Raw genomic sequence first — 13,591 nt, forward strand, 5'->3', positions numbered from 1 at the left:
AAAGAAAGAAAGAAAGAAAGAAAGAAAGAAAGAAAGAAAGAAAAAGAAAGAAAGAGGAGGGAGGGAGGAAGGAAGGGAGGGAGGGAGGGAGGGATGGTGGGAGGGAGGAAAGGAGGGAAGGAGGAAGAAAAAAACAGATAGTGGCTCATTTAAAAGAGCAGCAATAAAACTTTTTTTTTTTAAACCCTTGTACTTCGGTGTATTGTCTCATAGGTGGAAGATTGGTAAGGGTGGGCAATGGGGGTCAAGTGACTTGCCCAGGGTCACACAGCTGGGAAGTGGCTGAGGCCGGGTTTGAACCTAGGACCTCCTGTCTCTAGGCCTGACTCTCACTCCACTGAGCAACCCAGCTGCCCCCAAACTTTTTTTTTTTTTAAAGAAATATAGTGACTGTCTCCTCCATTCCCTCTTGACCACCAATCAGGTGTGAGGAAGGAGCAGTCCCTCCGCATTTACTTGTCCTGTAAACCAATAGGCTCCTCCAGTATATGACCCACTAGAGACCTGTATTGCTGCCCTGGTCCCCATTTAAGCATCCAGTATGGACAATGATGATATGAACACTCTAGAGTTCTCTAAGTGAGCTGATACACCCACTTATCAATTGCCTCTTTTGGAATATCTTTTCCTGGGCCTGTCCTAGCACCCAGAACATCCTCCAAGACTGCTGAGTCTAAGAAAGTAGCTAGGTGACACAGTAGACAGGATGTTGGGGTCAGGAAGGCCTGAGTTCCAATCAAGCCTGAAACATTTACTGTGTAACTCTGGGCAAATCAATTAATCTGCCTGTCTCAGTTTCTCCATCTGTAAAGTGGGGATAATAATAGCCCCAACCTCTCAAAATTTTTGTGAGAATCAAAGGAGATAATATATATGAAGTGCTTTGCAAACCTTAAAGCATTATGTAAATGCTGGCAATTATTATTATTATTATTATTATCAATCACCATCTCTATTCCTTGGGCTCCTTACTGACCCCACTCCACATCAGTGTCAGTCTAACTTTAAATATTCAAGGACTATACTGTTGACTTATTTTAGAACTTTCAGTTCACTCTGAACCCCTGATCCCTTGGGAAGGAGAATCTAGCAATAGTATTTATCAGGACCCAGATTGGTTTTATGGACTCATAGAGTAAGATCTTGCAGAGAGTTGCTCAAGGTTTGGGTCATTAACACACACTCAGTGGGAAAAGATGAAAGTGTAGGGAAAGAGTCATTGACATCAGCGTGTCTTTTCCTCCACTGAAATTCTCCTAACCCTCGAGAAAAACAAGAAAGAGAACCAGATTTTTCTTCCTTGTTAATCTCTACCTCTCTTCTTTCTCTCCTTCCTAAGAGAGATGGATTCTCTCAGGACCTTAGTCCTGGCTGCTCTCTTGCTCCTATCAAAGACTGTGTGGTCCCTACACCAGGGAGAAGTGCCCAACAATCTCAGGATGGCCCAGACTTTTTTTTCAAACCCTTACCTTCCATCTTGGAATCAATGCTGTATATTGGTTCCAAGGTGGAAGAACAGTAAGGGCTAGGCAATGCAGGTTAGGTGACTTGTCCAGGGTCACACAGCTAGGATGTGTCTAAGACTAAATTTGAACCCAGGACCTCCCATCTGTAGGCCTGTCTCTCAATCCACTGAGCTGCCTAAGCTGTCCTGCATGACCTAGACTCTTAAGAAAGATTCTAGCCCTAGGTGGATCTATAAGGAGAGAACCTCTGATTTATAAGCTCTTCAGCTCAACACTAAAATCTTGCCATACTATTTCAGGGGTACTATTCAGGCCCCATGTCTAGAAGAGGCAAAGTAGTATAGTGGGTGGAGCCCTTGAAGTTTTGAAGACCTGGGCTCAAATCTGGCCTCACCCCTTTTCAAGCTACATCACCCTCAGCAAGTTTCTTGACCTCTCTGGGCTTCTATAAAATGAGGGTAGAGAGAAGAGCCCAATGTCTAAGGTCTAACTCTAAATCTATGATCATACAGACACTCTGGTCTACATCTCTTCTTTTTCACACTCTCAAACATCAATCCCTAGCTGCCCAGCCTCTTTGCCAAGGCCCTTTCTTCCCCAATCTCCCAACCTGGGGTTCTAAATCCTGCTCCCTGACTCCCTGGACTTTGGACCTTGCCTGTCTCAGCCCAGGGGAGTGAGGATGATGATGATGATGATGATAACAATAATAGTAATAATAATAACAACAAACATTTCTATGGTACTTTAAGAATTGCCAAATGTTTTTGAATGTCATCTCATTTGATCCTCCCAACAATCCATGTGAGGCACATACTGTTATCATTCCAATTTTAGAGATGAGGAAACTGAGGCAAACAGAAAGAAGTTAAGTGGCTTACCCAAGATCACAGAGTTAGTAAGTGGCTAAAACTGAACATGAACTCAGGTTTCACTCCCAGAGTTCTCTCCATTATGCCACCTAAGAACCCACCTGCTACTACTTCATGCCTTTGCTAGGTTCTCTGGGCTCACCCCCTGACCCATCCCATGATGGTATCTGTCATCCCTCTTCCTGTGTAGATAAACCCTTGTCCTTGGTCCTGGCCACTTCCAGTTCTGTTGCCACTCCAGTGACATGTCATAAGCCCCAGATCTGACATACCCTGGGATGAGGGGCCCCTTGCCCCTCTCCTAACAGGGCTTTGTGATGCCCAGACCACTTCCCCGGGCCCTCCAACGCACCCACACAAATCTTCTTCTGAAGTTTCTTGCCAATCTGGTTGATGGTCTTGAAGTCAGCCGTGTAAAAGTAATGCTCTGCCACGGGTTCCGAAGCGATCTCCCTCAGCTCGTCCTCCACCGCGTTGCCAACACCCACAGCAAACATCTTAAACCCTGAAAGGAGCAAAAGGGTCAGACCTAATGAAGGCAGAGATGAAACTCTCCTCACCTAAGCCTGCCACCATGGAGCAGGAGGATTGCCCCTTCACTGAAGCTTCCCAGATTCCCTGGCAAGAAGCCTGGGAGGGGAAAAGTCTGCTGGACCACAGTGCTAAGCCAATGGGATGGCAGGCATGGGAGGAGGAAATAAGGCTTCTTTCCCAGGAAGAGACAGCTTCTATGAGGCAGCACTATTAAAAGATGGCAAACTGGGCAGGCAACATTTTTCCAGAATGAATGTATATAGTGAAAAAACATAAAGAAAAAGATGACCAAGCACCTTTTTTTTTTTTTTTTTGGTAGAGAGATGGAGGACTACAGGGAATAAATGGTGCATACGCTTTTAGACATGACTATTTTGTTTCCTTGTTTTTGTAGTAGGGGAGGATTCATGCAGATAGGAGAAGGGCAGAAATCTAGAAATGACTGTGATATTGAAACAGAAGACAATCTTTTTTAAAGGAAAAAAGGTTAAAGATGCAGGCAGCAGCCTTTCTTGTGGGTTTAAAGAAGGGAGGCTTCCTGGAGGTGGGGAGTTTCAAGGTCCTTTGCTTTATGTCCCTGCTTCTCTCTGCTCTGTCTCCCTAGGGAAGGGTTCTAGGAAATCAGGAGGCACAAACCACAGCTAATAAGTTGCAAAATTGGGTCTGGAACCCAGGTTCCCTAACCCCTAAACTCCACAGTTATTTATACTCTATAGTGCCTGCCTCAAATTCTCGTGATTTCAGAGATGCCAAACTAAAGTAGAGGGGACATATTTTTTAATCCAGACCAGTAATTTAGCTGGTATAAGGAATTTCCAGGTAAGAAAACTCCTTTTATCAGTACTGTTGTGAGGAGGATTACTTAGTTATTATTTAAGAGACCTAACAGGAAGAGCCTGAGAATTCCAAATAGAATGGGGAAGCAGGAAGTGTGCCTTGCTCTCTGAGACAGACTCCATGGTGGTTGGGACAAGTTGTAACTGACCCTGGGAGACCTCAGATTTCCAGAGACCCTGAAGGAAAACTGACATCTACTTGTGGGAGATTTTGGTAGAGACTATTAATCCCAACCTGAGTTGCAGGTTAACGTGGGCTGGGTTAGCTCCCAGAATCTACCCACCTGAAAGAGTACCTGAAAGGGCAGCACCTTCTCAGCAATGTATAGTCCTAGAGAGTTGCCTAAAGCAGTAAGAAATAAAGTGACTTACCCAGGCCACACCAACAGTATGTGTCAGAGGCAAGATTTGAACTCACATACCCCTGGCTTTGAGGTCAGTTCTCTATCTGCAATAGCACCCCACCAGACAAATGATAGAAAAGAATGACTTCCTGTGATTAGGAGGTATTGAGCTTTGAGTCATCATTTCCAGGGGATGATGTTGATGATGGTAATTATAAAAATGATGGGATGATGACTAAGATAACTGACTTAAGATGGTGTTATTGGGTAGTCAACACACTTTACATGGATTGTCTCTTACAAGCCTCACAAGAACCTTGTGAAGTGGGTGTTATCAGGTGTTATCTGTAGACAATAATATTGTCTCCATTCTACAGATGGGAAAACTGAGGCTCAGAGAGACCGTGTCCTTGGTGATCCAATAACTAAATTAGAGTCAGGATTTGAACCCAGGTTTTTTCTGACTTTAAGCCCAATTTAAAAGTCTTATCACCATACCACATTGGGGGTTAGGGCTGCCCCCTAAAGGATATAAGTCCCCAAACATTCCTAAGGAGTATGAGGATCCTTGGGCCATCCCTGAGGGCACAGGACCCAGGATCCTTTCTAGGGGGCACAGAGTTTAGGTCTGTTGGACCCAAAGTACTCTCTAAGAGGTGAGGAACCCAGCACCATTCCCAGGGGGAGATGGAGGAATTTGAATCATCCCTAAGGAGTATGGGAGTCAGTCATCCCTAGGCAGAGTGAGATCAATACCTCAGTCTCTCCCTGGTATCTATGAAGGAAAAGGAGAAAGTATCATCTATTTTTTAATTCTCATTAACTAAATAATTCCTGGAACATAATAAATGCTTAGTAAATAGGTTTTTTATTAAATGCTTACCTTCTGGCTTAGAATCTTAAGTACTGGTTCCAAGGTAGAAAAGTAATAAAGAGCATGAAATTTGGGTTAAGTGACTTGCCCAGGGTCATATAGTTAGGAAGTATCTGAGACCAGATTTGAACCCAGGACCTTCTGACTCCAGGTCTGGTACTCTATCCACTGTGCTACCTACCTAACTGCTCCTAGTAAATACTTTCTGATGGACTGATTAAGCTATTCCTAGATGTTCCAGGACCCAATATTTTTAGAAGGCATGAAGGCCATGAAGACATAATCAAGCCAACAAGCATATATTAAGTGCCAGGCAGGTGCTAAGGGCCCAGGAGATAAACACAAGCAAAAAAAAATGGGCGGGTCCCTGTCCTCAAAGACATTACATTCTAAGGAGGTGAAACAACACATAAAAGAAAACTGGAATGGGGGATGAGGAATAAAAGATGACTGATGGTCTGGGCTCTTCCTCAAAATTAGATTCCAGGAGGAACTCACCAAAGGAAAAAGGGGTGAAAAGATGTGGATTGGGGCAGGGAAAAGGAAGCTGAAACATAGGTGGGAAATCTGAGCACTGGAGCCCTCTGTAAGGGACTGAGTCTATCCATAGGGGGCTCAGGGGATAAGGACTGAGGCATACAAAGAGGGCAGTGGCCCCTTTGGGCTTAGCTTTGAAGAAGATTGGAGGGTGAAGGAGGAAGAATCTTCCCTTGCCTTAGCTTGCCTTGCCTTCGTTTGTCTTTCCTTTCCTTTCCTCTCCCTTCCTTTCCCTTTTCTTTTTCCTTCTTTTTCTTCCTCTCTGCTTTTTTGTGCAGCCACAAGAGAATCCCCAAATACCAGGTGGGGCAGCAGTTCCCATCCTCCAGATCCCCAGAGTCCTCTTTTCCCATGACTCCCCTCCCTGTTCAGCTGATTGTAGGGCTCACTCTTCCTCCTTCCTTCCAGCAGCTTGGAATCAAGGCAGTTGATTAGGGTTATTCCAAGCAAAGGAATATTTGAAAAGCTGCTGCATTTCCAATAATCCCCCAGCCTCAGTTGGGGAGAGGAGGACTGGAAGGAGGGAGGGAGAGAGGGAGGGAGGGAGTGAAGGAGGGAGAAACAGTTGCCCAGGCTACATCACACAGGAAAGGATGCTGCTGCCTCTCATCTGGCCCTTCTAGAGTCTGCTCTTAGATGATCTCAGAGTGTGCTTTATAGAAGGGAACACTTTCCCTCTAAAACTGGCCAAGGGCTTCACCTGAGCTGTGGACAATCATTTCACAGGAGGCCCAAACAACCCCAAATGGCAGAGTTCCTAGGACCTGCTAAGGAAGGAAGGTGAGATAAATGGATCAAAGCCCAGTGGAAATCAGTTCTGGGCACAGATCCCTGACACTCACCTTGGGTCAGAGTCTGCTCCTGCATGGGAGTGGGCAGAGTTGGGGTAGAGGCAGTGTGAAGAAAGGATGTAAAAAAAGCATTCCCAGGAGGCAGTTAGATGGCTTAGAGGATTAAAAGCCAGGCCTAGAGATGGGAGGTCCTGGGTTCAAATGTGACCTCAGACACTTCCTAGCTGTATGACCTTGGACAATTCACTTGATCCCTATTGCCTAGCCTTTACTACTCTTCTGCCTGGGAACCAATATACTGTGTTGGCTCTAAGATGGAAGGTGAGGGTTTTCAATAAATACATAATAAAAGCAGCACTTCTTGTTCTGCGAGTAGGCAAGGGAAGAGCAGTTGGGACCTGAGCCTCAGCTCCTAAACACAGAGAAATGGATTCTATTTTTAGGGCTTCCCTGACTGAACTGAGGATTCTCCTCCCCACAGTCCACTTTGGGACAGGGAGAAGGGCAAGTCAGTCCCTTGGCTTTGTCTCCACCCAAGGAAACTGAACTAGATCACATCCTCAGCTTAATATTTGAAGAAAGCCTTCAACAAGCTGAATCCACCAACCTGGTCCCGATCCTCTGCAGCCAGGCAAACCTTTCCACCCCCTCATCTTACCATCATGATCCTTGCTTCTGCTAGACCTTGGCTAATGCTTTCATAGTGCAGTGGAACAAGGTCTCCCTTGGGATTCAGAATAACTGGGTTCAAATTCCCAAGCCTAGCCAAGCTCTAAATTGGGAATTAAAAGGCCTGAGTTCAAATCTCAAACCCTGGCCAAGCTCTATATTGGAATGGTCAAAAGATCTGAGTTCAAATTTCAAATCCTGGTCAAGCTTTATATTGATAGTCAAATAACCTGTTTTTTTGTTTGTTTGTTTGTTTAAACCCTTACCTTCCATCTTGGAATCAATGCTGTATATTGGTTCTAAGGCAGAAGAGTGGTAAGGGCTAGGCAAGGAGGGTCAAGTGACTTGCCCAGGGTCACACAGCTTGGAAGTGTCTAAGGCCAGGTTTGAACCAAGGACTTCCCATCCCTGGGCCTGGCTCTCAATCCACTGAGTCACCGAGCTACCCTCAATAACCTGGTTTTGAATCTGGAATTCAAAGCTTACCATTTATTAAGTACTTATATGATATTGGGAGGGTTATTTACCTCCTTTTGCTTTGCTTTCCTCATCAGTAAAATGATGGAGTTGGTCAAGAGGGCCTCTTCCTTCTAACTCTGAACCTATGATCATCTCTATCACTCTTCCTAGTCAAACTGTACCATTCTTTAACTCCCAGTTCAAGCTCCACTTCTTCCAGGAAGCCATCCCAGATTCCTCCAGTCCAGCTTCTCTTCCACTTACAGGAAGTCAATAGCAATGAAAAATGACATTTATGCAGAGCTTTAAAGTTTGCAAAGCATTTTCTACACATTGTTTCACCTGATCATTTATCCACAAGCTCATCCTTCCCTGATTCCTACCCTCCCCCTCAGAGCCTAGCACTTTGATTTGCTGCCGCCCTACATAGAACTATGGAGATGTCAGTTATCCCCAGTGTCTGTGGTTCTCTCTACATATCTCATCATCTCAGTGAGACCCAACCTCCTTCCTCTTATACCTCCTCAGGGCCTAGCCCCAGCCTGGGCACACATCAAGTGCTCACTGATTCCTGGGTTTGAGATCAGAGATCTCCTCTTCCCTTTCCTTCACACATTCTCTGCCTTCCTAAGTGAGAGTGATGGAGCTTCTAAGGACCTTCCACCTGGTGCTACCTCCCTTCCAGAAGTGAAAATCAGTAACCTTTCCCCTATTCTCTAGTCTTCCAGTCCATGAATGGTTAGGGGGATAATGTTGGATTCAGAAAGACCTGGGTTCAAATCCTGCCTTGGGCAATGTGACCCTAAGCAAATTATTTAACTTCTCTTAGCTTCAGTTTTCCTTTCTGTAAGATAAACTTAATCACCCTTGTAGAATCTGTCTGAAAAAGCAGATAATGGCATGTGGTAACTCTCAAATGTTTTAAAGTACAGTCATTATCACCATCACCATCATCATCATCCTGAGGACTATGTCACATGTTAGCCATATGACCTTAGACACTCCAACTATCTGAGCCTCAGTTTCCCCTCTTACAGTATGGAGATAATAATATTTGAACTGGGAGCAGCTGGGTAGCTCGGTGGATTGAGAGCCAGGCTTACAGATGGGGGTCCTGGGTTCAAATCTGGCCTCAGACACTTCCTAGCTGTGTGACCCTGGGCAAGTCACTTGACCCACCCTTACCACTCTTCTGCCTTGGAACTAGTACACAATATTGATTCTAAGATGGAAGATTAGAGTTTAAAAAAAAGTGGGGACCTCCAGGTCAGCACTCTGAACACCTTGGTTCAGGGCTGAAGATAGAAAAGGCTGAAGAGATTAGGCCACGTCCATGCTAGTACTTAAGACACAGGATGAGAGCATTAGATTGGGTCATCTCTAACTTCCAGCTCTAACTTCCAGACATTCTTTGCCCTACGACATCCTCTGGAAATAGTTCTGTTTTGTGTTCTTGACAAAACCCATGATCCTGTGTGGTTTTATATCATTTCTTTTCCCTGAGAATTGAGCACAAGGGGGATATTCTGGACAATTAAAGTTCAGCTTGTTTGGGTTCTGGTCAATGAAGGTCTTTATCATAAGTGGTTCTGACTGAATGACTGACAAAGCTCCCACAGCAAACATAGAATGAAACCAATACTGGCAGCCCTCCCACTACCACCACTACCTCTCTCACTGTTTCATATCCTTCAAAACTTTAACAAAATAGACTACCCAGCTGTGTGACCCTGGGCAAGTCACTTGACCTCCATTGCCTACCCTTACCACTCTTCTGCCTTGGAGCCAATATACAGTATTGACTCCAAGATGGAAGGTGAGGATTTAAATTTTTAAAACCCAAGTGGTTTGGGTGTATGGATTAAATTAGGGCAATGGCCTTTAGGGTGATAGGGACGTGGATACCCAATCTGAAAGGAAGAGGCAGGTTAGAGTAGAAAGAGCAATGTCTTTTGAGTCAGAAGATTTTAACCTGAGTTTAAATCTTAATTTTGCTACTTAATATTTTTGTGACCTTGGACAAGTATCTGAATACTCTGGATCCTTCCAGAGTCCAGGAAGGATTCCAGGTTCTTCTGCCATAAAATAAAGGAGCTGCATCAGGTGATTTTTAAAATCCCTCCCATTCTTAAATCTATGATCCTATACAACTCCACTTCTAAGAGAGGCAAAGAGGGACAGTCCGCTGAGAAGGGCAGTAAGGTCCTACCAAGATCCTTGGCTTTCTTGGCTGCATCGTTGATGTAATCCTGGGAACGGCCATCAGTAAAGACGATGCCCACCTTCTGGGCACCAGGCCGTGCCCCACTGGAGATGGTGAAGGTGTTGTCAATGAGGTATTTCAGAGCTGCCCCAGTCATGGTGCCCTTCTCCATATAGGACATCTTCTTGACTGCTGCCTTGATGTCCTTCTTGGTTTTGTATCTGCCCAGGGGGAATTCTTGCCGGACTGAGCTAGAGTACTGTACCAAGCCCACCTGTGCCAGTTTGTCAGACACATCCAGGGAGTCCACAATTTGGTTGATGAACCTCTTCACCAGCTCAAAGTTCTCTGGGCGGACACTCTTGGACCCATCAATCAGGAAGACAAGGTCAGTGGCAGAGCCTCCAGCGGCGCCATTGCAAGCTGGGGAAAGGGATTAGGAGGGGAAGAATGAGAGAGAAAGTATTCACGACTTTTATTGACCAGTTAGAGAGAGATCTGGGCCCAAACTAGTCCAAGGGCCAGCCTTCTACATTGGCAAAGTAAGTAGTTGTTTCTGTGGTAATATGAAAAGTAGTAGAAAGGTCTCCCTGTTGCCAAAATTTCTCTTCTACATTAGTGTCGCACTGCCTGAAATTCCACCATTATTAAAGATTCATTCCTTTGGGTTAAGCACGGTCTCCTTCTATGATCTTTCCAATTACAGATCCCAGGGGGGGAATATTGAGTTAGTCCTTCACCACCCTCCTTCCCATGAGGGAATAAGAAAGGAAGGGTCAGGGAGAGTACAAGGGAGCTGCTGGGGGCAAGAATGACTGAAAACAGAAAAGGAGGATGGAGAGGACATTACTCAGAAGACCCAATTTTCTGAATTCCCTAATTTACTGCCACCCTGCGCTGACCCTGCCTGGATGAATTTCTGGGACCTTGGTTGATGGTCTCAGTCAGGAAGGGCACTTTCTTCCTTTCACTGAAGAATGATTAACTCCCATTTTTAATGCCTAAAGATTTCTCTTTTTTTTAACCCTTACCTTCTATCTTAGAATCAATAGCATGTATTGGTGCCAAGGCAGAAGAGAGGCAAGACCTAGGCAATGGGGATTAAATGGTTTGCCCAGGGTCACACAGCCAAGAAGTATCTGAGGTCATATTTGAACCCAGGACTTCCCACCTCCAGGCCTGGTGCTCTATCCACTGAGCTACCTAGTTGGCCCAGCACCCAATGCTTACTTAACAGAACCCTTGACCATAGGGAAAGAAAGACACATGGTTTTGGTTCAAGTCAGTTTCATCAATAAAATAGGGGCTTTATGATTAGATGGTCTCAAAGGACCCTTCTAACTCAATGAGTCTTGAGTCCAGTCTGGTAATTATTTTCCAGAATTTATGTTTGTTTGGGAAATGTGAATGAGCCTGATGGTCCCTAAGAATTCTCCTTGCTTCTCCTTACCCCTACCCCAGCCCTGACTAACTCTGAATCATCCCCTCTCCCAGTTCTGAACATAAAGCCTCTTACGGACTTTTAGTGAGTCTGACATCAGCACCAACAGATTTATAAAACACTTTACGTGGGTTAGCTATCTTCTTGACTCTCACAGCAACCCTGTGAGGTAGGAGCTATTAGTATCCCCATTTTATAGATTAGAACATTGAAACTAAAAAAAAAGTTAAGGGACTTGCCCACGATAAACACATGATTTGAACTATCTTCCTGACTCCAAGTCTAACACTTCATCCTTTGCTTCACCCAACTGTCAAGAAACTTCATATTCCAACCCACTGCCTGGTTTCTTCCAAGCTTTAGGCTTAATATCTGGTGGTTCCTGTCTGGTTTTCAGCACCTTTCCTCCTGGGTAGGACCTGAAGAAGGCTAGGGAAGCCCAGCCCTCCCAACATCACCCTGTGACATCTCTCTGCCCGGCACTTCTCCCTCTGGGACAGGCAGGTGGGCACAAAAAGTTGCTGGTAGTTATGACTAGATCACAACCCTCTTCCCAGGGAAATCACCCTCAGCCTTAGCCCTAGAAGCTCCATCTACATTGCATCATGGTGCCAACTGGGAGGGAATCATCAGTGCCCTTCTCAAGATTACCACCAGGTTCTTTCCTCAAACTGCTCTACTATGAGTTCAGTGTAGACAAACCCATTTCCCCAGACACATCAGCCACCCTGGCCCCGACCCGGCCCCCTCTAGCTTTCTCCACACATGGTGATCCTAATGACGCCCCTCTCCAACTCTCCCTCTGCTACAGGCACTGACCACTGCAGGTTTTCCCATCACTGTTCAGGGTGAAGCCATCCCGGCAAGAGCAGGTATAGGAGCCTGGGGAGCTGTTGCAGATCTGCTGGCAATCGTGATCTCCAGTGGCACACAGATCTGACACCACTGTAAGAGAAGTAGACAGAGGTCGGGGTGAGTTTAATTATCCATCTCCCTCCTTTTCTCTGGAGGAGAAGGTATGTCTTGAGTGATTCAAACTAACTACTTTTTCTCTTTTTCTTTCTTTCCTTCTTCCATCCTTCCTTTCTTTTTTCTTTATTTCCTCCTTCCCCATCCTTCCCTTTCTCTTTCCTTTCTTATTTCCTTTCATTCTTTCTTCCTTTCTTTTTTCTTCCCTCATTTCTTTCCTCCTTCCCTCTTTTCTTCTTTTCTCCCTCTTTTCCCCTTCTTCTCTCCCTTTCTTCCTTCCTTTCTTTCTGTTTTGCTTGCTTTGGTTCTTTCTTTCCTCCTTTCCTTCCTTCCTCTTTCTTTTGTTTCTTTCTATCTCTTTCTTTCTTTCTTTCTTTCTTTCTTCCCCAAGTCTGAAAACACCCAGTGAGGAACTTTTGCTATGGCACCTGCTCTGCAACTTCTAACCTCCCCTGATTATTATTCTTTCTAACTCCTCAAGGTGAATATTATCTAAAGCTCTGACCTCAACATTCTACTCATCTCCCTTTGCATTTCCTCCTTTGCTGACTACCACCTCCATTCAGATGGAGTCATATACCTCCAATCCTGACTTCTTCAGAGCTCCAGAGATCTATCTCCTGCTGAAGGGAGGTCTCACAACACCTCAAATTCAACATGTCAAAAAGTGGACCTTAATATCTTTCCCCATCTCTTTCCAACTTTGTTTCTTTTTCTATCAATGGCAAAACTCCGCATCCATCCTCCCACATTTGTCACTCAGGGATTATCTTTGTCTCTTCCAGTTTCCCTGCCACTCAGATCCCCTCATTTACTAAGTTCCATTGAGTTCTTTGTACCATCTCTCACATCCATATCTCTTTTCTGTTCCCATTCAGTCTCCCTAGTAAGGATGACTATAATCTCCTTCTGACAAGTCCCTCACCCTTCACTCTCTACCAGGTTAATCTTCCTTACACAAACAACAGCTAGTGAGGTCACTCCTCCATTCAAAAGCCTATAGTAGGTCTCTATTGTCTACTGGGTAAAATTCAAACCCAACACCTAGAATTCAAGCCCCTCATGCTCCAGCACCAAATTATTTTAAACCCACCAATACATTTATTAATGTTTCTAGCACCCAGCTATTTTTTTGTCTTATCTCATTTCCAGTCAAACTGAGCTATGTCCTGCCTAACACTAATGCTCAGCACTTTTCCATCCTTTGGAAACTGTTCACACTGATCTGTATGTCTGGAATCTGTATGTCTGGAATCCTTCCTCCTCCTCTTCCTTTCTTAAATTTCTACCCAAACTTCAACGCCCTTCTTAAAATGCTCTCTCCTCCAAGGAGCCTTCCCTGATCCCTTCTGCTAGGAAGGTCCTTCTTCCTCAAATCTCAGTCACTATTTTGCTTGGGTGCTCTCTAATGTGTTCCTCAAGGTCTATTGTGCAGTTGTTCAGTCATTTTTCAGTCATATCTGACTCCTGGTGATCCCATTTGGATCTCTCTCTCTCTCTCTCTCTCTCTATCTATCTCTCTCTCTCTCTCTCTCTCTCTCTCTCTCTCTCTCTCTCTCTCTCTGTCTCTCTGTCTCTGTCTCTGTCTCTGTCTCT

The 13,591-nt window shown here is 44.9% G+C and overlaps 1 protein-coding gene across 1 annotated transcript in view; it reads right to left on the minus strand.

Annotated features, from left to right (window-relative positions):
* MATN1 (matrilin 1) overlaps positions 1-13,591 on the minus strand; it is an 88,755-nt gene that overhangs the window by 53,475 nt on the left and 21,689 nt on the right. Inside the window, exons 5-7 of the mRNA XM_044668749.1 lie at positions 11,846-11,971; positions 9,592-10,008; positions 2,691-2,843 (exon numbers count right to left, since the gene is read on the minus strand). Coding sequence (XP_044524684.1) covers positions 2,691-2,843; positions 9,592-10,008; positions 11,846-11,971 — 696 coding nt within the window. The remainder of the gene's footprint in view (positions 1-2,690; positions 2,844-9,591; positions 10,009-11,845; positions 11,972-13,591) is intronic.

The sequence above is a fragment of the Gracilinanus agilis genome, chromosome 3, assembly GCF_016433145.1.
Source record: "Gracilinanus agilis isolate LMUSP501 chromosome 3, AgileGrace, whole genome shotgun sequence".
In the NCBI taxonomy this organism is placed as follows: Eukaryota; Metazoa; Chordata; class Mammalia; order Didelphimorphia; family Didelphidae; genus Gracilinanus; species Gracilinanus agilis.